The following is a 14,201-nucleotide window of genomic DNA, read 5'->3' as shown; positions in this document are numbered from 1 at the left end:
TGCAGATAGATTTGTTGACACTTGAAATGAGGCAAGTGCTAGTGACAAAGCTGTCTTTGTTTCAAAAAGCCTGACACAGCTTCACCTGGTGATACACTGGACCACTATTAATTGATGTTTTAAAGCTGGATGCATTCCGCTCAAACATATTTATATAAGCACCTATATTATGAGGATATTTTGACAAGGATATATAAAAATGATCCAAGATGCATCACCAAGGACTCCTGTGTTTGAACAGCTGTTGTAAACCGGATATCTACTGACATGTTCAGCTGGAGATCTCCAGTTTACAGGGTTACGCTTTAAACTGTAACACCAGGAGCTGACAGAGACACTCCCACATTATCAGGCTCATAGGAGACCAATGTTTAGGAGTTATTAAATCAAGTCCGTCGCAACTGTGTGTGATCTTTATTGTGGGCGGAGGGAGGGGGGAATAAAAACATAGTGAGTTCTCCACCAAACAGAAAGGCTCAGCTTCAAGCCCCATCCCCCATAGTCCCCAGACAACCCCTCTCTCTCTCTCAAAAAAAAAAAAAAAAAAAAAAAAAAAAGAACTAACCCTTCCGGATGTTGTCACACACAAAAAGCTCAGTCTTATTGAAAACCTAGCCACATACCTTGAAATCGAGAGAATAATCTGTTGTCTTTGAAGAAAATTCAGCCATTCTCCTGGGTACCTGGATGTAGACAGAAGCAATCAATCTCTGGCTATCTGATTGAAAACACCTCTCAGAACACAGACTTTTCTTTATCACAGTTCAAATAAAAGACAAAACAAATAAAAGGTGACCCATGAAGCATTAAAACCTCCACAGAACTTTACCTTTTTGTACACAGAACATTATTTGATCAGGACTTTTCTGCTATAACTGACAACAGGTGTGTTTTCTCAATCAGCAGGGTCAGGACTTCAGCTGCAGGTCAAAACTCCATGCAGTCTGACCAAAGTGGTCTTCCACATGTATCAGTGCTGTGAAGAGGTATGTGGAGCCTCAAACTATTCTCCTCTATCCTTCATAACATTTCTGGATTTGTGCCGGCATATTACCCACTCCAGGGCAGAGCGGCAGATCTCTTTGATGGTGTGAATCCATTCTGAAATGATGCATTTCTTGCTCTGCTTTGAAAAAAAAAAGGCTGGTATTTCAAGTGAAGCACTCCTGTGCTGCCTCATCAGATATCTTTAGATTTGTGATTGATTCCTCAGCCTGGGAGCTTTTTCTGGTAACATGGTTAATGGGAAATAGTTACTTCTGAACTAATGCATTTCCTCTTGTATTTGAAGAGGGAGGGGAAATGAAACCTTTGAGGATAAAGGAGGAAATAATCAGCATTTGCACCATATCTGATGCCTGTGCTGTCTGACAGGGTGTGAAGACAGAAGAATGTTATCTCTGCAGGAACTCTCTTTCACTTCAGCGCATGCAGGGGAAGGGTGCCCTGAAATCTTATCAGTATTACTAATATCTTTACATTACCCTGTCAGATTATGGCACTGATCCTCTGTGAATGCATCCACAAGTGTTTCATTGCCGCAGTGTCATTTCTCCAATCATGGATGCGAATCAATTTTTCAGTCCCCTCTTAATCTTTGAGAAAATGCCAAGTGAGGCTTGTCTTTGTTTCCCATAAACTGGGCAAATTTTTAAGTAATGATAGACTGTATGTGACCTGAGGCTGAAGATTTAGCTACAATGACACCACCCACTAGTTTGGGAAATTCCTTAAGTTTGACATACAGCATGCATTTTTCTCTTTTGAACATTTTTGGTGGCTACAGGCTGGCTTGAGCCTCTGCATTTCAGTGACACAAATGGGCTACAGCTTAAAAAAAATATGTATTTTTAAAGCAACTTTGCTGATTGAGGGTCTTTATCTAGAGGTTCTTCATTGATGCTTTTTAAATTCTAAGTTCACAAAGACTGATAATCAACACCTACCCTCGCGTTTTGAATGCATGCCAAGACATGTGTTCAGTCTCATGTTGAAGACCCTTCACATTTAAAATGTTGACGTCAGGGCTTCACGTATAAAGTGCGTCGTGCGTCCCCTTGCGTCAGAAACTCCTTCCTGCGGTCACGTTAAGGTAGGCTGCACATGTAAACAGTGAGTAAGTGAGGAAAGCAGCTGTACGGTAACAGCCAGGGATGGTGTATGACTTCAGTTTTGTTTGTACACTAACCGCATGATTTCATTAGGCCCTCGGTTCCATTATTTTTGGGTTTTGTGTTATTTTTCCTCCATGTTTGCTCAAGCAGGATGTCTTTCCAGGGTGGCATGGACCGGCTGCCGAAGGTCACTCCCGATAGCTTGTCGCTAAGTTAGCCTGCTTTATAAATCAATTGCAAATAATCAAACCGATAGAATCACTCACGGACACGTGTTGTCCACGTGGCAATCAGTAAGACACGGTGTAAGATGACTTTGAATGCTCAGAAATCAAACAAAAAAGATGATCTAAGACCATCCAATGCCGCATGCTCATCTTGCTTCACCACGCATGACCAAAGTTCATTCAAAATTCACATGATTCCACATCCAATCCGTTTTTTAGTAAATTAGACAAAGACAACCACATTATTGTCGCCATCACAAGTCATTAGACACATGGGATAAATTCGGCATCTATTTTATCCCCGAAAACAACGAACTTCTTTAAGTTTTATCCTATTTTGTTGACGTCCTGGTAGTTTTTAAGCGCAAGATTATGTATCAATGCTCACGTTTACCAGGAAAGTTTTGTATTAATGATAGAAGAACAGGTGCTAAGCAGTTACGTTTTTAACCTTTTCGGTAAACATGTACAAACATTTTTTCCAGTTGTTTCTATTATTTTTATGTGATATTTTTTCTTTTTCTTTTGTAATTCCTCTTTTGTTTTTAAGACTTTCAGGAATGTATAGTAAAATATCATCCCATGTAGTCTTGCCATATATAGATTAGGGGTTAGCTACCACAGCTGTCCACAAAGTGTATGACAGAAATAAATTGGAAAAAAAGTCTTAAGTAGTGTTAACTTTTTTTTTTCTTTTTTTTTTTAACATTTTTTTTTCTTTTTTCTTTTTTTTTTTTACATTTTTACTTCCTCACCCAGATTTTTTTTAACTTGGTTTCTATTTTAATTGTGACCATAAACAAAATGTTTTTGTCAGTATAGTTTTTGGACAATGCCATCTTCAAAGAGCTGTTATTTTAATGTGGTCCCACCAACTCACAACCTAAGCTAATCACCAGTGCCTGTAAAGGTCATTTGTACTACTAATCCTGGATTACTTAGCACATGGACCTCACTGCAGTTGTAGAACAGGCGTGATCGGTAGAAAAGAGTAGCTCAGAAGTGGGGAAAATACAAATATTGTCCTATAACAATGAGGATTTATAGTTTAAGACCAGCAGTTATCCTTCAGTTTTATGTTATATTACTGATTATAAGCCTCAAATTTGTCTCTACCAGAAGTATCTTCCCTTTTTTAAGGTTGTAATCCATGCAGTTGATTCCTGTTTAATTCCAATAGATTTTAACCAAAAGAAGTACACTGAACTACCTATAAAAATGTAAGTTTGTGCTTTTTTATGCTTTGTTGTTTCAGAATGGGGAATTTTACATCTTCCACAACTGCAGGTCTGTCCAGCACATCATGTGTACGATATGTTCAGGTGAGTAGATTTTTACATGCCTTTTACCTTTTTGTAAAGTTTCAACCCAAAAAGTTCATCTGTAGCTGGATCTGTAGCTAACAAAATTCACAAGCCAAAGCTGACAAAGACATTTATTTACTTATTTGGTAATAGTGCATTCCTGATACTATTAGATGATGGTTTGCTGGTCTTGCTACTTTCATAAAATAAGTGGTTTCACAAAGTAGTTTAGTCTTTGAGGATAAGTAGCAAACTATACTCATGTATGAAAGATTAATCATGAAAGTTGCTATAAAAAGGCAGAGTAAAGGTTTTTTTCCCTTCCCACAGAAGCACACCCAAGCCCTGCCATGTGCAGTCTTTCTACGTTCTTACTGATGTTTACATAAATCAAATTTGTCTTGGTCTTTCAGGAGATGGTGTCTCAGAACTGTGTTGTGATATTCTCCAAGACCACCTGTCCTTACTGCAAAATGGCCAAGAATGTCTTCAATGAAATTGGTGCGACCTACAAAGTGGTTGAACTGGACGAGCACAATGATGGGAGGAGACTGCAAGAGGCCTTAGCTCAGATGACCGGTGCCAGAACAGTAAGTGTTATATTTTGGGAATCAGAGTTCAAAGTTCAGGATCTATTTGAAAAGAATCAAAACAAGCATATTTTACAGACTTTTTTTTTTTACTGTCAGGAGTGCATTTGAAGCAATTTAGTTTTCATTTATGTCAGGGCTAAAGCAAAGAATCAAGATTTAAACAAGATATGACTCTTGGTTAAATCACAGGCAGTATCTATGTTTTCTGATCAATAATATTTGCAAACATACATATTTAATAAACGTCATATTTTTCTTCACCATGTAATTTGATTGCTGACGTATAAACCGAGTAGCATCATAGATGCACAGGATAGGATGATTAAGCTGAGTGGGTTGGTAGAGAAAAGGTCAGATCTTGATTTACTTTATTTATTCTATCTGATATTTATTAGTTTGAATGTCAAAGGATATTGCTTATAATTCTCAAGTTGTACATTTTGATCGAATTCAAGTTGTCACTTTGTTGACCTTTAAAACTAAGCAAGGCCAACCAAATTACCTAAAAAAATATTTCAAATATTATAAACAATGTTATGGGAAGGATTAAATGCCAAAGACATAAAGTATGGCATGGCTTTTAGGAGGCTAGATGGTTGCTTCTTGCAGATATCCTGTTGATTTTTAGTCAGCAGCAGGCAGCTATTCAGGTTTGGGAAAAATTGTTGCAGTTGTGTTAAGCCAGAGGGATGTGAGATAAATCAGTGTTAAAGCAGAGTTTAATGTAGGTTGTGGCTTTCTGTGACTGACAAGTTGCAACTACAGGAATTGTCAGTTAAGGAAAAAATGCAGGGATGTGTATTCTCCAAAAGCATTGAATAGGTCACTTCTGATCCCAAAATAAAAGTTGGCCAAGACCAAATGCTTAATTGATGCCTTTATACAAAAGTTTCTTTCACCAAAATGTGTTTCTTTCCATCTTCTTCTGTATTTCAGTTTTTGTACTCTGTCAAATAGATCATCTTCTGGAGAACTAATAGCTCACACATTGCTAATGTTGGGATGTGTCTCCTTTCTCCAGGTGCCAAGAGTCTTCATTAATGGAAACTGCATAGGGGGCGGCTCTGACACCAAACAACTCCATCAGCAGGGAAAGTTGGTGCCCCTGATTGAACAGTGTGCTCCCTGCTGTGCCGGGAGTGGCTCTGAAGGCTCTGGCAGTGGACAGTTTGAGACCTCCAAATGACTAACCGTTCTTGCAATTTTTATCAATCCTTTTTTTATCAAAGGTGTTCATGATCTTGTCTTACAAGTTTTACTCTACTCAAGCTTGACTATTTTATTTATTTATCATACTTTGTTAGACACATGATGTTTAGACCAACATGTTTTATCAGTGATGTACAGAACTGTTATTAAAGTTGTTCTCTTTTAAACAAAACTTGAACAATGGAACTACTTCTCATGCACTCAGAATTGTTTTGGTTGAACAGTGTTATTAACATGTAGGAACACCATCAAGTTGCTAACATTATTAAGTCATAATGTTTACTTCAATACTCATGAAGTGTGGCTGAATATTAGCACAGGTCTCTGTTTTTTAGGAGTGAAAAAAGGTTTGCTAATTTTTCAATGATAAGAGCATTTTATTGTGCTGCGTATGTGATTATTACATCATTTTACAATGTGCCAGATGGTTGCTGAGACTTTTAGTTGAAAATGTAATCACTTTTCATTAACTTTTACTTGCCTGCAAAAGCAGAATGTGTCTCATATTTCATTAGTGGCTGTCTTTGCATAACATGTCATATTGCATAGCATGTTATATAAGTGAGTACACTCTTGGGCCATGATGCTGATCAGTATGATTTTTTTGTACGAGATGGTGTATGTATAATGCCACAAATACTCCAAGGCATATTCTCAATGCCTGAAATATGTATTTATTATGACAAATGAATGAAGTATCACTCTTGGCCTCACGTGTCTTTTCATTTCTTTTTTTAAACCAAAGAGCGCTTCATTTTCAGTTATTCTTCTCACAGGAGGGCGGATGACTTAAAATACACATCTCAGTACTATAGGACAGCAATTTAAGACCCGATTCCAGCCTAGCCTTCACAAAGCGGTGAGCATATGTTTTGAATAGGTGGACAATGAGCAGGATGTTTCGGTATTGTTGAGTATTTGTAGGAATTTAACGGTACACGCTGTGAAATAAACCACGCGTACCTTCGCTGTCCACATTGCCACCGCATTCCTCCCTGCATTCAAATGTTGCCTACATGCTCGGAATTTTAAGTTCTTTTGCTTCACTCACTCGACTCTGGTTATTTCCGCGGCTTTAAATTTGACATGAAAAGGTATACCATTATTTTTTTTTCACTTTCAGTTGAACAAAGCTTATTTTTTGTCACTAACGTGGCGAGCATTTGCAATTCTAGAAATTTTGGACTTGAAATACTCTTGTTTTGAAATTGAATAGTAATATTTCCGATTTTTTGACCCTCACCTGAATGCAATCACCGTGAGATCACGACGGTGCGGTGAAATTAGCCTGAGTAGCGGGTACACGGCTAAGCTATACTATTAGCATCTTGTTTATGTGCACATTAGGTCTAATAGCATCATTTTAAAGAATGGCTGGAAGTGCAGGAGAGTGGTGTCTGATGGAAAGTGACCCTGGCGTGTTCACGGAGCTCATTAAAGGTTTTGGTGAGTAACTATCAGCCGTTAGTGATGCGGCATAACGTTGCTATATGACTGTGCTAGCTTCAGGCTACTACAAAACGAACATTAACTTCTGCAGTTACGCACATCTATGGACGTAGATAGATAGATAGAAAGATAGATGGATTTAGAGAAGTATCTCTAAATATGAGAGTAAAACAAACTACAGGCTCTGCGTTTCAAACAACCACCAAAATGCAAAATTTGACGCAGTGCATGAGGTAATTGGGCAGCATTGGCTAGCGTAATTAGGCAAGCTAACTGGCTAGCATTACTCAGCGTTCAAAACAACGGCGCGTGAAAACAAATGATCATCCACGAGTTATGACAGAGGAATGCTTTACTGTGTGGATAACCTGCGACTAAGCAAACCCGCTTTATTGCTCACAAATTTTAATGACATATTGGTATTATTTTACATAAAAATGCAGATATCATCATTGCCATTAGTGTGTGTAAACGTGATGCTTTGCTTGTGCTTGACAGGTTGTAAAGGTGCACAGGTTGAAGAGATATGGAGCATGGAGCCAGAGAACTTCGACAACTTGAAGTAGGTTCACACACGCAGCTTCATTATAAAGCAGTTATGCACTGTATGCATCAGTTACCCACCACATTATAGCTGACAGGTGAGGTGAATGTCATTGATTATTTCTTTACATTGACAACCTGTCAGTGGGTAAGGATCTGTAGTTTTGCCCATGATATTGGTGTGTGGGTAGCAGGCAAATTGAAAGGAAAGAACTTTGACGAGAACTTATTCTGTGATGATAAGACGACTGGATCAGAGCGTCTTCAAAGCTGCTGCTCTCCTGGGGTGACCCCTGTTTTGCAGTTCCCTAGAGAGGGAGAACTGGTGACGGGGTCATGATGTGACAATATTGGGACAAGGTACCTACATCATAATGGTGCCAATTCTGACCCCTTTCCACCTTTAAAACAGTCCAGAACTTGAACATATGGTGACAGAAAAAAATGTGGCTTGGGGTAACACAAGTTCAGTGTGTTGACTTGGTCTCCAAACTCAAATTCATATCAAGCATCTGCGGGGTGTGCTGTACAGTCAAGTCCAGACAAATGGGCCCACCCTGAACTTCTGGACTTAAATTAATCTGCTGCGATCCACAGCACCCCTTCAGAGGTGAAATGTAGTCTATTTCTCATCAGGGCTGTTTTTTCCCTGATCAGATGAGAGGGGCTTTCTAACATTAACTAAGTTGTCATGATGAAATGTTTGATGCATGTGATGATTCTTCTTTATCTTTACTATTTTTTAACCTTCATTCTTTTAGCCTTTTACTCCAATCATCTGTTCTCAATTTACCCTTTGACTTCTTATTCTTACCTTATTGTTCTTACAAATTCATTTGTTTATCTTTTATTCATCTCCTTTTTTTTACTTTTCATTTTATTCTTATTTCTTCTGTGATACCCATTCATTTGCACTCCTTTCATTCTTTACTGTTGATTTAATTTACATTTTATTTACATTTATTGCTTTGAGTCCTTTTAAGGTTTGCTTGCCTTATCGCCTCACATTATTTTGCTCTTGCTGAACTTTTTTGCTTTGCATTTTGTTCATTCTATGTTCAATTTTTTGGCTACCCTCTGGTTGGTCTGGCTTGAAAGGTTAATCTTATTTTTCTGGATTCCTGTCTGTGCTGCACTTTGCAAACATCCAATTTCATCCAATTATTGTTGTATGTTGACAAACACTGTTTTACACAACATGTTAACCTGTTCTCCTCCAGACCAGTTCATGGGTTGATTTTCCTCTTCAAGTGGCAGCCAGGTGAAGAGCCAGCAGGATCAATTGTTCAGGACTCAAGGCTGGACAGCATCTTCTTTGCAAAACAGGTATTCCTAGGGAATCCATGAACATTGCCTTTTATTGTTTTATTGTGCACTGTAAATGTTTGGGATTATTACTAGTGGTGCAACGGATCACAAAACTCACGGATCATGATATTTCAGTTTACTTTGATTTATTTTCATTTTAAGTCTGATTATTTGGTAATTGTATGCCCTTGGACACTAATATTTGTCTGTGTGTTTTCAGGTCATTAACAATGCCTGTGCCACCCAGGCAATTGTCAGCGTTCTTCTCAACTGCTCCCATTCGGACATGCTGCTGGGAGACACACTGACAGAGTTCAGAGAGTTCTCACAGAGTTTTGATGCTGCTGTAAGTTCATTATGTTTTTTCAAGAAACAGAAACGTCTTTCCCAGCCATGTGCACTTACTCAGGGATTAACTTGTCTGTGATTGTTTTTGTTTCTGTGTCATATCAACATAATGGAAGTTCCCTACTTATGAAGTAAAACCAGCTCTTTTTCTCTCCCTGGAATGAGTTATAACTTATTCACTACTTTGTCTAAAAATAGTGTCAGACCTGCCCCCCACCCTCCACCCCCCTTCTGTGGGTTGTAATTTATTACAGCCCAAGCTATAGTCATTTTCCTCTTCCATCTTGAACACTGGCAGTTATATCCTCTTACCTTTGTGATGACTCAGATCTCTGTCCTAAAATTACTCTGAAAACCCAGACTGCACTGATAGCATGATTCGTAGCCCCTTTAATGTTAAAGGAAGAACAACAAAAGTAGAGAGACTTAATTTTCATTTTCTAATACAGCTTGAAATGCCTGTGAATATTATGTGAGAAAAACAACCATGTGAAGTCAGAATCTGTACATGTAATGTAATGTCCCATTACCATAATTCAAAGAATTCTTGTGGGTCTATGACATGTTCCAGGGAAGGAACCGTACAGCTGTTATAACTCTTCCACACCTTTAAAGCCAGGGTTACACAGTCAGCATCATAATCCTAATCTCTACCTTCTCTCTCTTCAGATGAAAGGTTTGGCTCTTAGCAACTCCGAAGTGATCCGACAAGTTCACAACAGCTTTGCCAGGTAAGCTCCTGCTCATATCATATCCAGCTGGAGAGGCTCTGTTTGATTGGCTTCATGTTATTTTTAGCTCCTCATTCCAACCCCAGAGAGAGGTGTTTGGCCCCATAATGCTCCAGTCTGCCTTTAGATAGTCCGACAAATGGGAGGCCAGTTCATTCAGCGGTCACTTGAAAAAAATCTTCCAGATTCCCCCTTTTAGTTCACGACTTAACACACAAAATGTCTCTCATTCACACGAATGTGGTCTGACTCATTAGTTGAACTGAATTTGATCATTTTCATGTGCAGAGTGCGGTTGAGCCAGCCTTCTCCCTGGGATGTTTTTTTGTGTGTGTGTGTGTGTGTGTGTGTGTGTGTGTGTGTGTGTGTGTGTGTGTGTGTGTGTGTGTGTGTGTGTGTGTGTGTGTGTGTGTGTGTTGTGCTTTTGGTTGGAATCTGATGTTGTGCATTTCTGTCTTTGCAGACAGCAAATGTTTGAATTTGACACAAAGTCATCAGCAAAGGATGAGGACGCCTTTCACTTTGTCAGTTATGTTCCTGTAAACGGCAGACTATATGAGCTGGATGGACTCCGAGAGGGACCAATTGACCTAGGTAACCTTATAAAAGGGGTTTTCCATTTTTTTCCTTTTATTGCTGTGTCTTGAGTCCCCCCAGTGTGTATTTCAGCTGTAGCCCATTTCCCCTTAAACTGCCTGCTCTGTGAGATGTGCACTGTGACTTTTGTTACCAGATGTGTGTATACCTGCAGCATTGTTTATTCCTGTTCATGTTTTCCACCAGGTGCATGTAACCAGGATGACTGGATCAGTGCTGTCCGCCCAGTGATTGAGAAAAGAATACAGAAGTGAGAATCTTTTCAGGTTTATTTTGAAAAAAATGTAAGGCTTTCCCTCTCAGAGTTGAAACATAGTGACATGCTTTTAGTGTCACATTTGAAGAATCGATAACTGCTGAATTCATGTACTACCTCTCTTTGAGGCTTCACTGTGTAGCTTGACGGAAGGATCAACCATTTTAGTTAGACTTTCTTCTAGATAACAAATAAAAATCAGGGTTATGTAGAATATAGGACCTTAAATGCTTGTATTTTGTAGATTGTAAGAAACATACGTGAGTGCCTGAAAAATGGCCATGAATGGAATGAATCCTCTTCCTTTTTCTTCTGTTTCTGATGATGTAAGGCAAAACTTTAAGTATTTGGTAAAAGAAAAAAAAACTTGTACTGCCTTGATTTTTTTGACAGTCCATCAGTATGTAGGTTTTTTCCATTTTGTTCTTTGTAAAACTCCATTGTTTCCCGGTACAGGTACAGCGAAGGAGAAATCCGATTCAACCTAATGGCCATCGTGTCAGACAGGAAGATGATATACGAGAGAAAAATCGCAGAGCTTCAGGCCCAGCTCACTGAGGTGAGTGGCAGCCAAAGAGCTGGATCCAGAGCAGACATGAAAAAGAATAATGTATTCTTTTACTTTCTCCCTGCGAGGCTACATCTGAAATTCATCGGCTGTCAGGTTTTGAGAGTTAGAGATCTTAACTGCGCTTGTGTTCAGATAAGAAAGGATAGCTGCAGTGCCAAACCATAGATGTGTTTTGATTCTCAGCATTGTATTCATCTTCTACACATGCTCACATACAGTCTTTTCCTAAAAGAACTGGCGGTTAAAATGCATTCTGCCTCAATAACTGCAAAATTTAGAAACTCGGATCTCCAACTTGAACTCCAAACCTAGTGAACCTGATTCACTGCACTCTCCCTGGATGAAAGCTTTAGTTTGTTAGACCTGTTTTCACCCCCAGCATCATTGTTAGATGCTGACAGACAAACGGTGTAAACATGTGAAACAGGTGATGTATAAATGCAAGTAACAGCGATGCCAAGGTATCAGGATCACATGTTTAGTGTAGATCTACACTGCTGCAGCAAAGTGAAACATTCAACCACTGGAGGTCAGTGTTGAACAACATTTGAGATTAATCTGCCTAGGAAAAAGAATAGTGGAAATGCTACCAACTCGTTATTTTTCAAAAGAACTGCTGTCCTTTGTGTTTGTTGTGTATCAAACTCACTCATTTGGAACATCTTTAACATCTTATACAAGCCTAGCACAGCACAGATGTAACAAACCCTTTTTATTGGCACGTAACAACCTATTGTATCATTTGATGTTGGGAGATACATGTGTTCATGTACTGTTTGTTTATTGTAAAGAACCAAAAGAAGCATATCCTCATTTTTAATAAATGAAGATGGCTAATTTTGACACTTTTGCTCAGCAAGAGGATTCATTGACTTACAAACATAAAGCAAGTGTTAAACGATTTGTCGGTTTATTATGTTTTCCTGTTTTTTTTTTGGATTTGTCCTAAAACAGCCTTCACTTTCTGTTCTGCTCTTAGGATGAACCAATGGACACAGATCAAAGCAGCACGTTCCTCAGCTCCATTCAGTCAGAGATTGCCAAGTACCAGCTCCTTATTGAAGAGGAAAATCAGAAACTTAAAAGATATAAGGTGAGTATCTCCTCAGCACTACATTACATTTTTGTGAGACGGTTATTCAAGGAGAAATGACCAGTTAATTTTTCATTTTCCTACTAAAAAAGCCTTTTTGATGGCCATAAGCACTTCCACTAAACATCACTCGGCTCCACTTTGCCTTCAGTTATCTGATTCTTCTATTTTTCTCTCAGATTGAAAACATTCGACGAAAGCACAACTACCTTCCTTTCATCATGGAGCTGCTGAAGACGCTGGCAGAGTACCAGCAGTTAATACCGTTGGTGGAGAAGGTAAGTCGTTTCTCCTTCTGTGATTTTCGCTACTGTGTTTATCAGAGGGTATTATAAACTAATATACTTAAACTCTCAAATTTGGACATGATGACTTGATACAGAGAGATGAATCAGCTTATTACAGAGCAGATGTAGAAACAGCCAACTAGTTTGGAGCCTTTCACCTGAACTTTGAGTTTTACCCCAGATAAGTGTCTAGAAAAGTAAAGTTTCAGTGTTTATTTCGTCCACTAGAGGGCAAGCATAGTGCTCTAGGAGGTTTTATTAACTACAGTTGACAACACTGTACTGTGAGTGGGCTAAGATGCAGTAATTGGTCACCTATCCTTGATTAATACTTTGTGATTTTTAGGTATTAAACAGTTAAATGTTTCTCTTTCCAGGCGAAGGAGAAACAGAGTGCCAAAAAAGCCCAAGAAGCCAAGTGAACATAGAAGCCTAAATGACACACACACATGTACACACAGACTCACACTCACACACACACTCAGAACTGTGCAGTCCCTCTTTCATCACTGAGCCACATACAGATCCATCATCAGTCATTTTCATATTATTGTGGATGGTCTGCAGCACTTCTTCACCGTGGCGTCCTGTGAACTGCACTGCAGGTGTAGCAGAGAGACTTCTTACAAAAGGTCTCTATGTGTGTGTGTTTATGCGTGTTCATCTGCTCTAATGCATGATAGAAGGAAACTCGTGCTCAAATAATGTTCTGTCTTATTTTCATAATAAAATGTTTAGATGTTTGTGAAATGATGTTTTCGTGAACAGATTGACAAAAATCGAAGACGTGTCTTTCTTTCTCTAAACACTGTAATCTAAAAGCTTCTGACCAGAACACTCCATAGTAGGACTTAGAGGTAGATCTGTGCTTCCCTCTACTGGAAGACAGAATGCATTACACTTCTGTTATTGTTTGTCAAAGGTAAAGATCTCAGTGAAGTTTTATTAGATATATTAAGTAAGATTAAACTTACAACAGAGATACTGAAGCAATCAGGAAGGACAATCTGATCACTTGTAGAAATGAATGAAATGTGAATGCATATCCTAATATGTACATAAAAACAGATTTTCTAAGTTTCTTGCATTAACAGTGTCTATCTTTGCGGATAATACCTCAGTTAAATAACAAAGTAACACTTTAAATAAATGATATTTTTCATGTATGGTTACTTAACTTCATAGGTTACTCAGTTAGTTTGGTAACTTAAAAAAATATCAAATAACTTATCTGAACATTTTTTATTAATTGCAATAATCAGAATTTAACTTCCTAGTGGTTAAAGCTGGCTTAATTGAATACTTCTTTTTCTATCCAAGGATGTTCACTGCTGACTCTTTCTGCTTTAAACTCAAACACACATGGAAGCTCTGCCATACGCCTTACAGATGCACATGACATTGCTGTTTTCTCCCTATCTCACATGTGGTCAACATCAAACTGTTTTCTTGGTGGAGAGTTAGGCAAAGGAAACAACATTGTTAAAGGTTGGGAAAAATTTCAGTGTAGGTTAAAACAACAAGTATTGTCATTTTGGTTTCATGGAGGATTAGAGCCCCGCACCTCTAGT

General features: G+C 38.5%; 2 protein-coding genes across 4 annotated transcripts; both read left to right on the top strand.

Moving 5' to 3' along the window:
* The first annotated feature begins 2,051 nt into the window (after positions 1 to 2,051).
* On the top strand, positions 2,052 to 6,152 carry glrx2 (glutaredoxin 2). Of its 3 annotated transcripts, none has more exons than XM_074668095.1 (4): positions 2,052 to 2,092; positions 3,597 to 3,663; positions 4,059 to 4,235; positions 5,260 to 6,150. In XM_074668095.1, the coding sequence occupies exons 2-4, from the start codon at positions 3,598 to 3,600 to the stop codon at positions 5,422 to 5,424; spliced, it is 408 nt and encodes a 135-aa protein (XP_074524196.1). In that variant the 5' UTR covers positions 2,052 to 2,092; position 3,597; the 3' UTR covers positions 5,425 to 6,150. The 3 variants fall into 3 exon arrangements, with proteins under 3 accessions (XP_074524196.1, XP_074524195.1, XP_074524194.1); XM_074668094.1 differs by lacking the exon at positions 2,052 to 2,092 and adding an exon at positions 2,135 to 2,158 and having other exon boundaries at positions 5,260 to 6,151; XM_074668093.1 differs by lacking the exon at positions 2,052 to 2,092 and adding an exon at positions 2,165 to 2,301 and having other exon boundaries at positions 5,260 to 6,152.
* Positions 6,153 to 6,672: 520 nt separating this feature from the next.
* Positions 6,673 to 13,363, top strand: uchl5 (ubiquitin carboxyl-terminal hydrolase L5). Its single transcript, XM_074668090.1, has 11 exons — positions 6,673 to 6,893; positions 7,395 to 7,458; positions 8,660 to 8,765; positions 8,968 to 9,093; positions 9,765 to 9,826; positions 10,290 to 10,420; positions 10,610 to 10,673; positions 11,136 to 11,238; positions 12,230 to 12,343; positions 12,523 to 12,621; positions 13,008 to 13,363. Exons 1-11 carry the CDS (start codon positions 6,818 to 6,820, stop codon positions 13,050 to 13,052), a joined length of 990 nt encoding a protein of 329 aa, XP_074524191.1. The 5' UTR covers positions 6,673 to 6,817; the 3' UTR covers positions 13,053 to 13,363.
* The last annotated feature ends 838 nt before the right edge of the window (positions 13,364 to 14,201 follow it).

The sequence above is a fragment of the Halichoeres trimaculatus genome, unplaced genomic scaffold (assembly GCF_033239565.1).
Source record: "Halichoeres trimaculatus isolate MK-OKI-2021-1 unplaced genomic scaffold, fHalTri1.1 fHalTri1_scaffold_4, whole genome shotgun sequence".
Lineage (NCBI taxonomy): Eukaryota > Metazoa > Chordata > Actinopteri > Labriformes > Labridae > Halichoeres > Halichoeres trimaculatus.
The sequence above is the reverse complement of the archived record's forward strand: the minus strand, read 5'-3'. Positions and strand labels throughout refer to the sequence as shown.